This window comes from Anomaloglossus baeobatrachus, chromosome 3 (assembly GCF_048569485.1).
Source record: "Anomaloglossus baeobatrachus isolate aAnoBae1 chromosome 3, aAnoBae1.hap1, whole genome shotgun sequence".
NCBI classification, from domain to species: Eukaryota; Metazoa; Chordata; class Amphibia; order Anura; family Aromobatidae; genus Anomaloglossus; species Anomaloglossus baeobatrachus.
In genome coordinates, this window is record NC_134355.1 from 462,580,474 (window position 1) to 462,599,746 (window position 19,273).

A 19,273-nucleotide genomic window follows, 5' to 3' on the forward strand; every position below is an offset into this window, starting at 1 on the left:
AGGGGAGGGGAGGCGGCCCGTACTCACACATCCCGGTGGGTGACAGGGGTAAAGTGGAGCAAACAGCACACGCTGTGAGCTCCACAATAATGGCACTGGTCTCCTCCCTCTGTTGTGTTCTGGACAGCCCATGGGGCGCGTCCAGGTCACAGCAGATGCCCACTGTAACGAATGGCATGGGGTCGGAGCCCGACTATCAGAGTCTATGCACAGGGGCTGCCATAAAGGAAGGAGTTACTGTCGTTAGACAGCAAATCCAGCATGGCAGCCCCCAGTGCCTCCAGTAAAATAAGAATTACATAAAAACTAAATAAGCAGCGATTTTCATTTTGTATTAGAAATACTTGATTTCATAATCACTATTTTTAATACAAAAATAAAAAACCGCGATACCTTCCCTTTAAGGGTGCTTTACATGCTGCGACATCGCTAACGAGATCGCTAGCAATGTAACACGCCAAATCGCACATACGATTTGCCGAGATTGCACATGTGACCGGCGCTACAAAATGACCTATGTGCGATCTCGGCAAATCTTATCTGCGATCTGGCATGTCACATCACTAACGAGATCGCTAGCGATGTCGCAGCGTGTAAAGCACCCTTTAGTCTGTGCAATGCTCATAATGAATGGTTATTATTTTGGATTATCTGCCTAAGGGGAACTGAAGGTAATTTTTCTTTTTTATGCTAATCTGACAGGGGAGTGGCACAGCGAGAAGCCACCAGGAACCTTCATTAGACTAGTCATCCAAGACACACCGTTCCAGACAGCTTTTTAAATTATAGTTTTGTCTTATACGCTGCATTATTTATTCATTTTATTTTCAGCGCTTTCAGAGTTAAAACATACATGGCTGCAATAACTCTGCCAATGTGTCGGACAGCATGGATCTACTGTCAGGTTCCTTTTAATTATGCCTTAGATAATGCACATGGATCCTAGGAGCCTGTAGCCTGAATGTGACTGAATGGTCACTGCAGGAAATTGAAGGCGGTGGCTACAGCTTGCTGTAAACATAATGGACCCTGTGTAACTTGTTTCCAGCTTCATAATAGAGCTGTTACCTTTCATTGAAATGAAGCCTGTAATATTAAAGGGAACCGGTCACCAGATTTGGCGACTATAGGCTGCGGTCACCACCAGTGAGCCCTTATATTACAGCATTCCAGAATACTGTGTATAAAGGCCCAGGCCGCTCTGTTTCACGTAAAAAACACTTTTATAATACTCACCTAGGAGGTGGTCCAGTTCGATGGGTGTTGCTACTCTCTGGTCCGGCGCCTAATCTCTGCAGTGATCACCGTCCTCCTTCTAGCCAGCCCAGTATGCATGACGTGTCCTACGTCATGCACCTAGGGGGCGGACCAGACCGCCCCCGAGGTGAGCATAATAAAGGTCTTTTTTACATTCTACAGAGTGGCCTGGCCACTTATTTACAGTATTTCAGAAAACTGTATATAAGGGCTTACTGGTGGTGGCCGCAGTTTATAGTCACCAAATCTGGTGACCGGTTCCCTTTAAGGGGAAGCTGTCACATTTGACCCATCTAAACTATTAATATGGGTATACAGATGAAAGATTATAGAGTGATGAAAATAATCATCCCTGTTTGACTCATATCAGTAGCCTTGTTGTGGATAAATCATCTTTTATCACTTCATGTAAATTAGCTCTTCTAGGCAGCATACTGCCCATACCATGGAAGAGCTAATTTACATAAAGTGATCAGAGAATTAATCTACAACAATGCATCTGATATGAGGCACACACATGACTTTTTTCAGCATTCTATAACCTGTGTGCCTGTATTAATAGTGTCTATCTAGGTCAAATGTGGTGACAGATTTCTCTTTAATGAAATCACTGCTGAGAAGAGATCTCTATTAGTGATGGGCGACACCTAGTGTCCGTGCACGGACCCTGAACATGGACTTCTCAGGGAAGTCCATGGTACTGTCTGGTTCGGCCACAAAAATAAAAATAAAAAGGAAAAGGAAGTAAAAATGGGGATTAAAGCAAGACAATTATACTGACTGAGTCTCCGCATGGCTTACACACTGTTTCCAGGTCCACTCATTAAAGCTTATGAATATTCAGATTCCCCCGCCCACCTTCTGTGACAGTGTTTATGATTAGTTGCAGTCAGACTGCCGGCTTCTGTGATTGGTTGCCCTCACACTACCTGCCTGTATCCCGGAAGAGGAGTGTAAAAACAGATAAACAATTGGAAAACATGGCATGGGGTCCTCTTTGATTTTGATACACAGCGCAGATAAGCTGACAGCTGCAACCCCCAGCTGTGTGTGTGTTATCTGGCACGTATCAAAATACAAGGGACCCCAATTTTGATACGGAGCCAAAATAAAGCTGACAGCTGGGGGCTGGTATTCTGTCCTGCATTAATCCCCATTTTACTTCCTTTTACAGCCCCTTAGCCCTAACTACCACCATTTAACAGCACACAAGTTTGGGATCCCATAGACTTATATGGAGATCGGGGGTCCAGGCTTAAGCTTGGGTTCAAATCCAGTTCCAGCCGGACCTGACAAACCCGGACATCTGCAGGTTCGCCCATCTCTAATCTCCACAAAACATTAAATGTTGATAGAGGTCTCAGTGGACAGAGTAAAATCTAGATAAGGCTATGTGCCCATGTAGCAGATTTGTGTGCAGATTTTCTGCATACAAAACCGCATGTTCTGGCTGGAAAAACACAGCAAAAAAACTGCTTGTTTTTTATTGTGTTTTCGTCTTTTTTTTAAGCATTTTTTCATTTGTTCTTTTACTCATCTCGATCACGGGGTCCAGGTGCTGTACCCCCGTGATCGTCTCCGGCTGATGATGCAGCCGGGATGCGGCTCTCACTGCCCGGAGTGGTGTTTTCACTGATCCCAGTGGTTTAAATCCCTGCATGCTGCGATCAATGCAATCACAGCATTCATGAGGCAGGGAAAGGGATCGCTTATCTCTCCCTGGCGATTGGGTTCCTTTAATGTGATCACAGGGACCCGATTGCTGCCATGGCAACCCTGGGTGTTCACCATGACGACACCGGGTTACTGAGCTACGGAGAGACTCACAAAGCATGCCAGATACATGGTGTGTAAGGTGAAGTGTCAGAGCCGCGAGTGCAGTACTGGCAGATATAATCCACCGTAGTGATCGAGCTCGAGCACTACAATGGATTATATCAGCAGAAAGAATTGACATGCTGGATATTTTTTCGGCACCAAAATCTGCAAGGAAAAATATCTGCAACATGTGCACAGCAAGTCAGGATTATCCTAGACTTTGCTGGCATGCGTTTTTTTTCCTTGCAGTATTGATTAAACTCTACAAGAAAAAACGCGAAAGAAACGCAGGGTGTGCACATGGCCTAAAAGACATTGGACATTTAAAAAAAATAAAAAATAAAAAAATTTAAAACAATAGGACATTTTCTGATTATGCATTCATGTCATAGCATGGTTCTGAAGAAGTAATTTTAGATTTCGTTCCACATAATGGTAATGCAAAAAAAAAAAAAAAAATTCATTAACATCTTTTTTTTCTGACAACCAACCTGTTCTAAAACTTTTTTCACTGAATATAGAATAGTTTTCCTGTAAATTAACATATTAATGCTTTTCCACAAACCCTTTAAATCTCAGCTACAACACAGAAAAAAAAAAAAAAAAAAAAAAAAAGCTTTGATTGCCATTATAAAAATCAAGGGTAACCCCTTATATATCACAGTCATACCATACTAGCTGGAAGAAAACTTGCAAGCAAAAACCTACAGAATCAATTTTAATGACAGATTTATACGCTAATCTCTTCAACATGATGAAAAGTTGAGCCAACGTTCGAAAACATAAGGTAAAAAGAAATGAGCATTTTCATAAAAAAGGAACATCGAAATTAACATTTAGAAAAAGCGGCAAATGAAGGAAACTGGACAGAACCTAAACAGCCAAAAAGTACACACTATATAAGAGAGGTTACTTACTACTACGGAGCTTTGAGGAAGTATCAAAGTAGGAGAAGAGTGAGTCTAGCTCATCAGGACAGAAGAGAGACTCCCGCCTTGCTTCATCACTGCTAACGGCAACCGCTGGCCACATACAGGTTATAGCAAAGCATAGAGCAGGCAGTAAGAGAGGAAAGAGGGTCAAGTAAACCAGACAGCTATCTGGCAAAAGAGAGACTGTCAAAATTAATCATCAGATCATACTGTATACCCGATTCTCTCATCAGTACCGAAGAGAAAGCCAACTAGACTTCCAAAAGATTGGTACAAATACATATACAAGTAAGCAAACTCCAGAAATTAGAATGCAACGAGCCATGAAAAAATTTCCGCTGAAAACATTAACATCTACTAGTGCAAAATGATGGTTATATGGCACTATGTAAATAATCAACAAGCATCCATTAATAAAGGGAAATGTGCTATGAAAAGATACAACTGCGACACATTGTCTGGATGTTTAACCACAGATGTGCTGAAGCTGTAGAAGAGAAAATCATCTGAATTATATTAGATGGCTTACAACTAAGAAAGTTAGACAAATGAGCACCCCTCTATTAGTATATATATTTACGCATACACAGATTTGTCAATTTTTCACATAGCTACTACTCGCTCAGTAGTTTTCACTTCGAAACAGTAAAGTTAACGTGTAGCCCCAGCCTTATTAATGTTACATTAGAAGTTTGGTCTTTATTTTTATGTTATGCTGTAGATTTTCTATTTTAAATGTTATGCTCTGGGGAGGACCAGACATCAGGACAAAATTGGACAATATAGGTCTTATTTTATTCCTACTATTCTTCACTTGAGTATCCCGTTATTTTTTTTAAATCTGCAATACAGTTCTAGAAATATGAACCTTTTTAATTGGTGCTAATTTTTATGGTAATTACCAATGGGGCATGGCTTAAAGGATTCTCTGGAGGTGCGTCTTAAGGTTGCTCTGCGTTATTACCCTGTGAGGAGAGCCCCCTTTGTAAAAGACTGTATTCAAGTGCATCTCAATAAATTAGAATAGCATCAAAGTTATTTATTTCAGTAATTCAATACAAAAAGGGAAAAGAATATATCATATAGAGTCATTACACACAGAGTGATCTATTTCAAGTGTTTATTTCTGTTAATGTTAATGATTATGGCTTACAGCAAATGAAAACCAAAAAGTTATAATCTCAGAAAATTAGAATATTTTCTAAAACCAACTGAAAAAAAGATTTTTAACTCAGAAATGTTGGGCTACTGAAAAGCATGTACAGTAAATGCACTCAATACTTTGACCGGGGCTCCTTTTGCATGAATTACTGCATTAATGCAACGTGGCATGGAGGCAATCAGCCTGCGGCACTGCTGAGGTATTACGAAAGCCCAGGTTGCTTTGATAGCAGCCTTCAGCTCTTCTGCATTGTTGAGTCTGGTGTTTCTCATCTTCCTCTTGACAATGTGACTCGCCCACCCCAGAGCCTTAGGTGACTCTGTGTCGGGCCGGACTAGTCTGGGGTAGTCAGCGGTGGCGGGGCCAGATTCCGTGATCCTGGTGGAGTCAATTAATGTGGCGATATTGGGGGAGATGATGATAATGTTTATATATGATTCGTGACGCCACCTGTGGTAATTTGCAGCTCTTTAGGGCCGCAGCTGCTGGAAGGGACCTCCGGGGCTGATGTTATGGCAGCTGAGGCGTTTCTTGCTATCCACAGGTAGAGCAAATACCCCGGGGAAACCTTTTGTGTTTGGTAAAGTCTATGGTGTTGTGGACGAGGTGCAGAATGAATCAGACAATACAGGGCTTGTAGTTAAGGTCTTTTACACACTGTTTTTGAGTCCAGGTGCTAGCAAACCGGTTGCCCACAGTATGCTGGGATCCACTGTCAGGTGCCTCCGCCGATCTCGGGTAGTTCAGAGGTCAATACCGGTGCACCCCTTATGTGTCTCTTTCCTGACTGACTTCCTAGCCTTGACCACCACCACAGGGCCTGAACAAAGGGAGCTAACCGCAGTTGTATCTTGCCCCCTTCACAGGGGGATCTGTGGCAGGTTGTGGCCCTGGGCGCTTGCAACCACCCCAGGCCTTTCGGTGTTACTTTTGAGGAATTGTCTTTCTTCCCTCAGTCTAGGGACCGTCCCTGAATGCAGCCAGATTCCTCCACCGGATCTTTCAGTGGAACAGGCCACGAGCCAATATGCCCTTTCGTGGCCCTGGGATCCTTTCTTGCTCGGTGTCACCTGGGCTTAACTAGACCCCAGGATCTCCACCAGGAACTTCCTTCTGTCAATTTCTCTTCAGACCTTACTCCTTCACTCTCCTGAGGTAACTACCTCCCTCTCCTTCTCCCTCTCACACTGTAGACTTGACTGAACTTGAACTTCCTGGTTCCCTTTTCTATGCACACTTGCTGACTCCTCCCACACACCCACTGACTAGGCCCCACCCACACTATTGGGACCAGAAATGAGACTTACGGCCCCATGAATACATCTATGGGGGTTGCTGCCACTATCCCTGACCCAGTGTATGCCTACCAATTGGTGTGTGCAAGTTTAGTCTGTGGACCGGCATATGACCTCATTCTTACCCAGGATGGGACATCACACCTCTGGCTGAGGTGCAACCTCTCTGTGGCGACGGAAGCCTAAGGGGCGCCACAAATGCACCACAGATTCTCTATGGGGTTTAGGTTAGGTGAGTTTGCTGGCCAATCAAGCACAATGATACTGTGGTTATTAAACCAGGTATTGGTACTTTTGGCAGTGTGGACAGGTGCCAAATCCTGATGGAAAATGAAATTTCCATTTCCAAAAAGCTTGACGTTAGAGGGAAGCATGAAGTGCTCTAAAATTTCCTGGTAGACGGCTGCACTGACTATGGTCTTGACAAAACACAGTGGACCTATACAAGTAGATGACATGGCTCCCCAACCATCACTGATTGTGGAAATTTCACACTAGACCTCAAGCAGCTTGGATTGTGGCCTCTCCACTCTTCCTCCAAACTCTGGGACCTGGATTTCTTTTTCCCCTTGGCCCAGGTAAGACGCTTCTGGCATTGTCTATTGGTCATGAGTGGCTTGACACAAGGAATGCGACAGTTGTAGCCCATGTCCTGGATATGTGTGTGTGGTGGCTCTTGAAGCACTGAATCCAGCAGCAGCCTACTCCTTGTGAAACTCCCCCAAATTTTTGAATGGCCTTTTCTTAATCCTTTCAAGGCTGCGGTTATTCCGGTTGCTTGTGCACCTTTTTCTACCACATTTTCCATCCACTCAACTTTCCATTAATATGCTTGGATACAGCACTCTGAACAGCTAGCTTCTTTAGCAATGACCTTTTGTGGCTTACCCTCCTTGTGGAGTGTGTCAAGTCAGCAGTCTTCCCCATGATTGTGTAGCCTACTGAACGATACCAATGGACCATTTTAAACACCTAGGAAGCCTTTGCAGGTGTTTTGTTTAATTATTCTAATTTTTTTAGATAATGAATGACTTTTGGGTTTTCATTGGCTGTAAGCCATAATCATCAACATTAAAGACTATATAAGTCTTTCACTTTTTGTATTGAATTACTGAAATAAATTAACTTTTTAATGGTATTATAATTTATTGAAAAACATTTGTAAATCAGCACTAAGACTGTCAATTCTGAAATCTTGAACTAGATTTAAAAGGGGTTTTTGCTACCCCTTTGAGTGAAGCATAATGTAGACAGAGACCCCGATTCCAGCGATGTGTCACTTACTGAGCTGTTTGATATCATTTTGATACAAATCACTGTTTTCTTTGCTGCAGATCTAGCAGTTATTTGAATGTGGAGCTTTATATCCCTGCCCACAACAATGATTGACAGTTTTTTGTCCATGTAATTGTAAATAGAAAGTTACCAATCAGTGGTGGAGGTAGGGTTATGTATAGAGCTCATGTATATTGCTTGACCACCTGGCATGAGGCAAAGTAGTCCTCTAATGATAATCTACTGCAAATTAAACAATGATTTTATCAAAACTACAGTTAGAAGCCTAGTAAGTGACACATCGCTAGAATCAGGGTCTCTGTCTCTACATTATGCTGCACTCGGATTAGGTGGCAAAAACCTGGTGACAGATTCCCTTTAAAGAAAGAAAAAAACAAGAAACACTAAGTCTCACTCTGAAATTAAAAAATAACCGCTAAATCTTCATATGTGGAGTCATTAGATGCAGTGTCATCACAGCCATTATTTCACTTGTAATTATTTCTAGAACCACTACATGTTAATCGATATTAGGGTTTCTTCAGGTCTACAGGTGTATGTGGCACACAGAGGGCACATAGATCAAATGCAGTTAATCAGCTGGTGTACTTAACTAATCCATTTTATGCAACAAAATAGTGCTTTTGTAATATACAGTCCTGTGCAAATTAATTGGGACAAAGCAAAAACACAATTTTGAATATTTAATAATAAAATGTTATAATGCACTGTTACATACAATTTTAGTAAGAAATATGCCATCCTTTAGCAGATATGAGATTTTCAATATGTTTTGGCACTGATTCTACCAAGTTGTTGCATAAATTCTTCAGTTCTTCATCATGGAGCCACACTTGTATGGCACGGTTTATCATGCGTTCTTTGGTTGTACAGTCCATTTTGCCAAGACCTCTCCTCACAATGCTCCACAAATTTTCTATAGGATTTAAGTCTGGTGAATTGCCAGGCCAGTCCAGCACTTTTACTTTATTTTCTTCCAGGAATTTCTTCACACACTTGGAATTGTGGCATAGAGCCAAAGCTTGTTGGAATGTCCCTTCAAATGTACGCATGAATGGCACAATAAAACGTTTTAAAACGTTTATGTATTTGGATGAATTCATCATACCATCAACAGGAAATAAGCTCCCTGTACCATCAGCTGTAAAAAAGCCCCAAAACATCTGTTTTTGAGGGTGTTTTACAGTTTGTTGAATATGATCAGCTCGCAATGGTTCATTTTTGCTTCTTGTAACAACACTTGCTCTGTACCCTTGAACAAAAAGATGGGTTTCATCACTGAAAATTACCTATTTCCACTGGCTAGTTGTCCAAGGTTTATATTTTGCCCATGCGAGTCGTTTTGCCTTCATGGGAGATATGAGAAGTTGTTTCTTTACTGGCTTTGTTGCCCTCCGACCAACTTACAGAAGCCTACGCTGTAACACTCAAATTGCTAATATCAATACCTGCAGCAAATAAGTCTCTTTGGAGATCTTTACTTGTTTTTCTTGTATTAATTTTACTATTTCTGAGAAGTGTTTTACCAGTTTTTGGTGTCGTTTTCCTTTTTCTTTCACATTTCCCTTTTCGTTTTGGAGAAATTGATCCAGATTCATTGTCTGTGAGAATTATTCTTGAAATGGTAAATTTTCTAATACCAACGGTGGAAGCAATTTCTCTTACAGTCAGACTTGTATGTTCATTAAGGGTAATAATTCTAGACCTCTTCCGTGGAGTAACATCCATTTTTACAGGCACGAATCACACAGAGAAAAACTACATTAAACCACTCATCACAGAAACAAGCTCTCAATTGAAGCTGAGGGGGCAGCTAGCTGTTATTTTCTGACTAAAACCAGTCAAACCACATTTTGTTACTCAAGGTTGTACACTCACACCTGTTCAAAGCAGTTAAAACCGGTTTGAATCACTGACTGGTAACCAACTTACGATTTTACTTCAAAAATGTTTTGTCCCAATTAATTTGCCCAACACTGCCAACACTGTAAGACCTTTTGCAAGTGTCTCCAATGGAGACAGTTTGCTAGTATGAGATCAATTAAAGTTATAGCAGCCTTCAACACACAAAGATTAAAACTGACTAGCTTTTTTATATATGGTTAGAATAATTTATACAAAGAGCAAATACTTGGCACTCAATTAGTTAAATAAACTGGTATTTTATTGAGTAAGCTTGACCAGATACAGCACAGACGTTTCGGTCTAACAGACTTTAATCAGTGTGCAGTGTAGACGGTCTGCTCAGCTTGTAGCACAAGTGCACATCGCGGTGTCCACCAGTTTATGTATTTGCTTTTTATTATATATGGGACTGGATCCTTCTTGAGCACCTACCACACCAAAAAATGCAGGCATATATCCAATCACTTAACTTGGTCTTTGTCATGGCTTAGTCTTTGAGTCGTGGAGGCTACAACAAAGTTTAGACTTTCTTGGGCGCCTCATTTGGGGACACAGGAAACGATTGGTGACGTCTGGGCCACAAGAAAACGAACACTAAGTACATAAAAAAACGAGTTTGGTTCTTCCCAGCATCTGGCATACCTACTTGAAGCTACTCATTTAAACAGATGGTCCGGCACAAACAAATTTTGTTGCAATCTATCTTTACCCCTAACTACTGTTGTAATTTTCTTTATTAACAATTCCCTACACTTCTCCCCTATATCTAATCCCAAAAGAATGTTTTGGTTTTTTTACTGCACTTCCTGTGACATTTTGTTTGAGGATTCTCAATCATGAAATCACAGGAGGCTGGTGCTGCAGTCACTTCCCACAGCGTGTCTCACCTCTCCCAGAACAAGATGTCACCAAGGGGAAGCACTGCTGTTACTTACTAGTTTCTTGCATCGCAGCCCTCTGATAATGTCCAGGATCCTGGATGATGGGTGATAGACGCTGTGGACGAGGTTAATAGTTATAATAATCTTTATTTCTATAGCGCCAACATATTTTGCTGCGCTTTACAATTCAGAGGTTCATATAGAAATAAACAAATTACAGTTATAGAGATAGAATAATTAAAGCAAAAATGAAGATTAGCGAAGAGCCAGCAAGCTACTCCACTCTCTGCCATCAGCTACGTTGCGTGAAATTTGTCAGCAGTGGGCATTGCTAGATGCAGTAATTGATACTAGCGCCGCCCCACAACCTCTAGCACTGCCCTCTAAACGAAGCTTCACTGGGGAATTACTACTTCTAGCCCCTTTGTTTAAGGGTGGCGCTAGAAGCAGTGATGACGCATCATTTAAGGACGGTGCTGGTGTCACTCACTGCATGTAGCACTGCCCCCTGCTAACATCCTTCACACAAGCAATGTAAGTGGCAGCAGAGAGGGGCAGCATGACGTTGGTCCACCAACCTTGGGCAAAGTGTCCATTACCCATCATCCAGGGTATTCTTAGAGGGTGTTGATACAAGAAACTAGTAAGTACCGGCAGCACCAGCCCCTGGTGATAGGTTCCTGGAGCGGCGATGGACACTGTGGAGAGTAACTGCAGCACCAGCCTCTTTTGAAGTCACGTTTGAGACTCTTCTCAAACAAAATATCACCGGAAGTGCATTAAATAACATAACATTAGCAACTAGATAAATAGGGAATCATATAATATAGATAATTACAAAGTGGTTACATTGATAGCTTTAAAATACATTTTACGTGCCGGACCACCCCTTTAGGCTTAATTTCACATAGGACATGTCTACCACACAGGTCCAAGATCCAGTTCTGTTTTTATCCATGGGCTTTACTGCATTGTGCTTAAGTCTCCTTTTTTTATTCCCCTTTAGGATAGGTAACAGAGCAGGATAAGCCACTCTGTTCAACCCAGTAAAGACAGAAAGAACAGTCTATAGTGGTTAGTCTCTCTCATCGGGATGGCAAGACCATAGTACCAGATGCATTCAATGATCAGGCACCAAGCGATTGGTCCTTTGCCTTGGTTTTCTGCTTGCCCGTTCCCCAGAACATGGTATGTTGTATTGAGAAGATGGGCAGAGTGCTCTCAGGACCACACTTCTTCAGGAAAATTAAATGGTTATTCCTGTAGGGGGGGCCGACCGATGCCCTGCAGCCCCCTGAAGACATCATGATTGTTTTGTGTATTTATGTATCTGAAAAGTTGTTTATGTGTGTGTGGTCTCAGGTGCACTGTTTTCAGGCACCGCTAGGTGTCACTGCTCCATGGTGCCTTTGCTTGTGGTTGGGATGGAGAACAGGGCTGAAGCAGTTAAAGTTTAAATCCTCCCAGCAACAGTCAGTTCTAGTTGATAGTTGGGATTAGTCAGATAGGGACATCATTGAGTAGAGAGAAGAGGCTGTACCTGAGGGAGCTATAGTTAGAGAAGCCCAGAGAAATTTGGCCAGACCCTCAGGGTCACCCCAGGAAACCCAGATCAAGTGGACAAAGGAAAATCTTCAGTAACCGGGTGCAGAAATAGGCACGGACCGAAACTGAAGCTGTGGGCCTGGATTCTAGTGGAACTTCCGGAAAGCAACTGACTCCAATAGGACCGGTCAGGCATGAGGTAACATGGACCTTGTGCAAACGGGTCGTCACAGGGACAGTGGTGAAGGAACTCTGTCCGGTGGTGAAACGAATCCCTGTGGGAGGGATGCGATTAGATCCATGTGGGACTCCTTGAATTTACAAGCTGCCACTGTGGTGTTGCCGGGGGTAACAGACAGTCCTGTAGTAGCCAGAGAGATGTGCAGGAGGGAGCAGTGTGCAGGGAAATGTGACATTAAACAAACCGTAACATGCCTGTAACGTTCAAGCCATGTGCCTGTAGCGAATGTGCTTCACAGAAGAAGGGAATTTTGTTTACTTACCGTAAATTCCTTTTCTTCTAGCTCCAATTGGGAGACCCAGACACTTGGGTGTATAGCTATGCCTCCGGAGGCCACACAAAGTATTACACTAAAAGTGTAAAGCCCCTCCCCTTCTGCCTATACACCCCCCGTGCCTCACGGGCTCCTCAGTTTTGGTGCAAAAGCAAGAAGGAGGAAAAAATTATAAATTGGTTTAAAGTAAATTCAATCCGAAGGAATATCGGAGAACTGAAACCATTCAACATGAACAACATGTGTACACAAAAAACAGGGGCGGGTGCTGGGTCTCCCAATTGGAGCTAGAAGAAAAGGAATTTACGGTAAGTAAACAAAGAAGGGAATTTTGTTACTTACCGTAAATTCCTTTTCTTCTAGCTCTTATTGGGAGACCCAGACGATTGGGTGTATAGCACTGCCTCCGGAGGCCACACAAAGCAATTACACTAAAAAGTGTAAGGCCCCTCCCCTTCTGGCTATACACCCCCAGTGGGATCACTGGCTCACCAGTTTTAGTGCAAAAGCAAGAAGGAGGAAAGCCAATAACTGGTTTAAACAAATTCTCTCCGAGTAACATCGGAGAACTGAAAACCGTTCAACATGAACAACATGTGTACCCGCAAACAAACCAATAATCCCGAAGGACAACAGGCCGGGTGCTGGGTCTCCCAATAAGAGCTAGAAGAAAAGGAATTTACGGTAAGTAACAAAATTCCCTTCTTCTTCAGCGCTCTATTGGGAGACCCAGACGATTGTGACGTCCAAAAGCTGTCCCTGGGTGGGTAAAGAAATACCTCATGTTAGAGCTGCAAGACAGCCCTCCCCTACGGGGAGGCAACTGCCGCCTGCAGGACTCTTCTACCTAGGCTGGCGTCCGCCGAAGCATAGGTATGCACCTGATAATGTTTGGTGAAAGTGTGCAGACTCGACCAGGTAGCTGCCTGGCACACCTGTTGAGCCGTAGCCTGGTGTCGTAATGCCCAGGATGCACCCACGGCTCTGGTAGAATGGGCCTTCAGCCCTGATGGAACCGGAAGCCCAGCAGAACGGTAGGCTTCAAGAATTGGTTCTTTGATCCATCGAGCCAGGGTGGCCTTAGAAGCCTGCGACCCTTTGCGCTTACCAGCGACAAGGACAAAGAGTGCATCCGAACGGCGCAAGGGCGCCGTGCGGGAAATGTAGATTCTGAGTGCTCTCACCAGATCTAACAAATGTAAATCTTTCTCATACCGATGAACTGCATGAGGACAAAACGAAGGCAAAGAGATATCCTGATTAAGATGAAAAGAGGATACCACCTTCGGGAGAAACTCCTGAATGGGGCGCAGCACAACCTTGTCCTGGTGGAAGACCAGGAAGGGAGCCTTGGATGATAGTGCTGCCAGCTCAGACACTCTCCGAAGAGATGTGATCGCTACCAGAAAAGCCACTTTCTGTGATAGTCTAGAAAGTGAAACCTCCCTCAGAGGCTCGAAGGGCGGCTTCTGGAGGGCAACTAGTACCCTGTTCAGATCCCATGGATCTAACGGCCGCTTGTACGGGGGTACGATATGGCAAACCCCCTGTAGGAACGTGCGCACCTTAGGAAGGCGTGCCAAACGCCTCTGAAAAAAGACGGATAGCGCCGAGACCTGACCTTTAAGGGAGCCGAGCGACAAACCTTTTTCTAACCCAGATTGCAGGAAAGAAAGAAAGGTAGGCAATGCAAATGGCCAGGGAGACACTCCCTGAGCAGAAGACCAGGATAAGAATATCCTCCACGTTCTGTGGTAGATCTTAGCGGACGTGGGCTTCCTAGCCTGTCTCATGGTGGCAACGACCCCTTGGGACAATCCTGAAGACGCTAGGATCCAGGACTCAATGGCCACACAGTCAGGTTCAGGGCCGCAGAATTCCGATGGAAAAACGGCCCTTGGGACAGTAAGTCTGGTCGGTCTGGTAGTGTCCACGGTTGGCCGACCGTGAGCTGCCACAGATCCGGATACCACGCCCTCCTCGGCCAGTCTGGGGCGACAAGTATGACGCGGCTGCAATCGGATCTGATCTTGCGTAGCACTCTGGGCAAGAGTGCCAGAGGTGGAAACACATAAGGGAGCCGGAACTGCGACCAATCTTGCACTAGGGCGTCTGCCGCCAGCGCTCTTTGATCGCGAGACCGTGCCATGAAGGTTGGGACCTTGTTGTTGTGCCGTGACGCCATTAGGTCGACGTCCGGCACCCCCCAGCGGCGACAGATTTCCTGAAACACGTCTGGGTGAAGGGACCATTCCCCTGCGTCCATGCCCTGGCGACTGAGGAAGTCTGCTTCCCAGTTTTCTACGCCGGGGATGTGAACTGCGGATATGGTGGAGGCTGTGGCTTCCACCCACATCAGAATCCGCCGGACTTCCTGGAAGGCTTGCCGACTGCGTGTCCCCCCTTGGTGGATGATGTATGCCACCGCTGTGGAGTTGTCCGACTGAATTCGGATCTGCCTTCCTTCCAGCCACTGCTGGAAGGCTAGTAGGGCAAGATACACTGCTCTGATTTCCAGAACATTGATCTGAAGGGTGGACTCCTGCCGAGTCCACGTACCCTGAGCCCTGTGGTGGAGAAAGACTGCTCCCCACCCTGACAGACTCGCGTCTGTCGTGACCACCGCCCAAGACGGTGGTAGGAAGGATCTTCCCTGTGATAATGAGGTGGGAAGAAGCCACCACTGCAGAGAGTCCTTGGCCGTCTGGGAAAGGGAGACTTTCCTGTCCAGGGATGTTGACTTCCCGTCCCATTGGCGGAGAATGTCCCATTGAAGTGGACGCAGATGAAACTGCGCAAACGGAACCGCCTCTATTGCCGCCACCATCTTCCCGAGGAAGTGCATGAGGCGTCTTAAGGAGTGCGACTGACTTTGAAGGAGAGCCTGCACCCCAGTCTGTAGAGACCGCTGCTTGTCCAGCGGAAGCTTCACTATCGCTGAGAGAGTATGAAACTCCATGCCAAGATACGTTAGTGATTGGGTCGGTGACAGATTTGACTTTGGGAAGTTGATGATCCACCCGAACGCCTGGAGAGTCTCCAGTGCAACATTCAGGCTGAGTTGGCATGCCTCTTGAGAGGGTGCCTTGACCAGTAGATCGTCCAAGTAAGGGATCACAGAGTGTCCGTGAGAGTGCAAGACTGCTACCACTGCCGCCATGATCTTGGTGAACACCCGAGGGGCTGTCGCCAGACCAAATGGCAGAGCTACGAACTGAAGATGGTCGTCTCCTATCACGAAGCGTAGAAAGCGTTGGTGCTCTGTAGCAATCGGCACGTGGAGATAAGCATCTTTGATGTCTATTGATGCTAGGAAATCTCCTTGAGACATTGAGGCAATGACTGAGCGGAGGGATTCCATCCGGAACCGCCTGGCGTTCACATGCTTGTTGAGCAGTTTTAGGTCCAGAACAGGCCGGAAGGAGCCGTCCTTTTGTGGAACCACAAAGAGATTGGAGTAAAATCCTCGCCCCCGTTCCTGAGGGGGGACAGGGATCACGACTCCTTCTGCTCTTAGAGAGTCCACCGCCTGCCGCATGGCATCTGCTCGGTTGGTATTGCCGCCACCAGGTGTGGGGAGGTTCTGAAGAACCGAAGTGGAGGCCGAGAACTGAACTCGATTCTGTACCCGCGAGACAAAATGTCTGTTACCCACCGGTCTTTGACCTGTGACAGCCAAATGTCGCAAAAGCGGGAGAGCCTGCCACCGACCGAGGATGCGGAGGGAGGAGGCCGAAAGTCATGAGGTAGCCGCTTTGGAAGCGGTTCCTCCATTTGCTTTCCTGGGGCGTGAGTGAGCCCGCCAGGAATCTGAGCTCCCTTGTTCTTTCTGAGTCCTTTTGGACGAGGAGAATTGGGCCTTGCCCGAGCCTCGAAAGGACCGAAACCTCGACTGCCACTTTTTCTGTTGAGGTTTACTTGCTCTGGGCTGTGGTAAGGAAGAGTCCTTACCCTTGGACTGTTTTATGATTTCAGCCAATGGCTCACCAAACAGTCTGTCTCTAGATAATGGCAAGCTGGTTAAGCATTTTTTGGAACCAGCATCTGCTTTCCAGTCCTTTAACCACAAGGCTCTGCGCAAAACCACAGAATTGGCGGACGCCATAGCGGTACGGCTCGTAGATTCTAGGACAGCATTGATAGCATAGGTCGCAAACGCAGACATTTGCGAAGTTAGGGACGCCACTTGCGGCACTGCTGGATGTATGATAGCATCCACCTGTGCTAAACCAGCTGAAATAGCTTGGAGTGCCCACACGGCCGCGAATGCTGGAGCAAACGACGCGCCGATAGCTTCATAGACAGATTTCAACCAAAGGTCCATCTGTCTGTCGTTGGCATCTTTAAGTGAAGCGCCATCCTCTACTGCGACTATGGATCTAGCCGCAAGCTTGGAAATTGGGGGATCCACCTTTGGACACTGGGTCCAGCGTTTGGCCACCTCAGAGGGAAAAGGATAACGGGTATCCTTAGAACGTTTAGAGAAACGCTTGTCTGGATGAGCGTCGTGTTTCTGGATCGATTCTCTGAAGTCAGAGTGGTCCAAAAAAGCACTTAATTTACGCTTGGGATACAGGAAATGGAACTTCTCCTGCTGTGCAGCTGCCTCCTCTGCAGAAGGGGCTGGGGGAGAAATATCCAACAGTCTATTAATTGCCGATATAAGGTCATTAACCATGGCGTCACCATCAGGGGCATCCAGATTGAGAGGGGCCTCAGGATTAGAATCCTGATCACCGTCCTCAGTCTCATCACAGAGAGACTCTTCTCGCTGAGACCCTGAGCAGTGTGATGACGTGGAGGGTCTTTCCCAGCGAGCTCGCTTAGGCTGCCTGGGACTGTCATCTGAGTCAGAGACTTCAGCCTGTGATGCTTGAGACCCCCTTGAAGTACGGATTAGTTCCAACTGAGGGGGACCGGAGAGCATAGACACAGCAGTGTCCATGGTCTGAGTAACTGGCCTGGACTGCAAGGTCTCCAGGATTTTTGACATAGTCACAGACATTTTATCAGCAAAAACTGCAAAGTCTGTCCCCGTCACCGGGGCAGGGTTCACAGGCGTCTCTGCTTGGGCCACTACCACCATAGGCTCTGGCTGACGGAGTGCCACTGGGACTGAACATTGCATACAATGTGAGTCTTTGGAGCCTGCCGGTAGATCAGCCCCACATGCAGTACAAACAGTGTACACAGCCTGTGCCTTGGCACCCTTTTGCGGATGACATGTTGCTGCCTCCTCAGAGCAGTACAGGGTGTCCAGCCAAGAAGCGACCTTACAGTGCAACTATATATATATATATGGTACTAAGAAAAAAGTACACTAATATAACACTGAGGCACTAGTGGGGCCAGCACTAAAGTGCAGCTTACCGCCCGCTTAGGAGCGGGTGTGTGGTCGCCGAAATCCCTTTAGTCTGGGTCTCCCAGAGCCTGCTGCCTTTCCCCAGCCAGACCGCATGTGTAATGGCTGCCGGCGTCCTTGTGGAGAGGGGGGGCGGGCCCTGGGCGTATACAGACGAAGAGCGGGAAGCCTGCTTCCCACTGTGCCTAGTGAGAGGGCTGGAGCATGTAAATAGAGCTCCAGCCCTCGGCGCTGCCAATTGAGCAGCGTCTCTCCCCTACCCTGATTGACAGGGTGGGGGCGGGAACGAAGCGGCGCTAGGCCGCAGAAGCCGGGGGCTAAAGTTAGAAGCGCCGCCGCCGTAAAAGCGCGGTCGGCGCAAAGTCCCCGGCGCACCACAAGTCGCAGCTGCGCCGCCGCTCCAGTAGCGGTCGGCGCAGTAGTTCCCAACATGTAACGTCACTCAGCAAAGCTGCAGTGACCTAACCCCAGCGCACAGCGCTACTGTCCCCGGCGCACTATAACGCTCAGCAAGCCTTGAGAGTGTCCGTGCCTGCCGGGGACACAGAGTACCTGAAAGTTGCAGGGCCTTGTCCCTGAACGGCACTCCCGCTCCAAATCCAGCAGGTTCTCTGGGTCTGTGGATGGAGCCCGGCCTCAGGGCTTGGGGGCCGGCAAGATCCCACTTCCACAGAGCCCACCAGGGGATGTGGAAGGAAAACAGCATGTGGGCTCCAGCCTCTGTACCAGCAATAGGTACCTCAACCTTACAAGCACCACCGCGGGTGAGAAGGGAGCATGCTGGGGGCCCCATATGGGCCCTCTTTTCTTCCATCCGATATAGCCAGCAGCTACTGCTGACTACAAACAGTGGAGCTATGCGTGGATGTCTGACCTCCTTCGCACAAAGCAGAAAACTGGTGAGCCAGTGATCCCACTGGGGGTGTATAGCCAGAAGGGGAGGGGCCTTACACTTTTTAGTGTAATTGCTTTGTGTGGCCTCCGGAGGCAGTGCTATACACCCAATCGTCTGGGTCTCCCAATAGAGCGCTGAAGAAATTCCCTTCTTCTTTGTCGCTCCATTGGGAGACCCAGACACTTGGGACGTCCAAAAGCAGTCCCTGTGTGGGTAAATAATACCTCATAATAGAGCCGTAAACGGCTCCGTCCTACAGGTGGGCAACCGTCGCCTGAAGGACTCGCCTACCTAGGCTGGCATCTGCCGAAGCATAGGTATGCACTTGATAGTGTTTCGTGAAAGTGTGCAGGCTCGACCAGGTAGCTGCCTGACACACCTGCTGAGCCGTAGCCTAGTGCCGCAAGGCC

The 19,273-nt window shown here is 46.3% G+C and overlaps 1 protein-coding gene across 4 annotated transcripts in view; it reads right to left on the minus strand.

Moving 5' to 3' along the window:
* The window catches only part of ACAP2 (ArfGAP with coiled-coil, ankyrin repeat and PH domains 2), a 186,691-nt gene that overhangs the window by 34,418 nt on the left and 133,000 nt on the right, over positions 1-19,273 (minus strand). For 2 of the 4 annotated variants that reach the window (XM_075340520.1, XM_075340519.1), the window contains one exon: positions 3,993-4,097. The exons of the other annotated variants lie outside the window; for them this stretch is intronic. In XM_075340520.1, the coding sequence (XP_075196635.1) occupies positions 3,993-4,097 (105 nt within the window). The remainder of the gene's footprint in view (positions 1-3,992; positions 4,098-19,273) is intronic. 4 annotated transcript variants of the gene reach the window in all.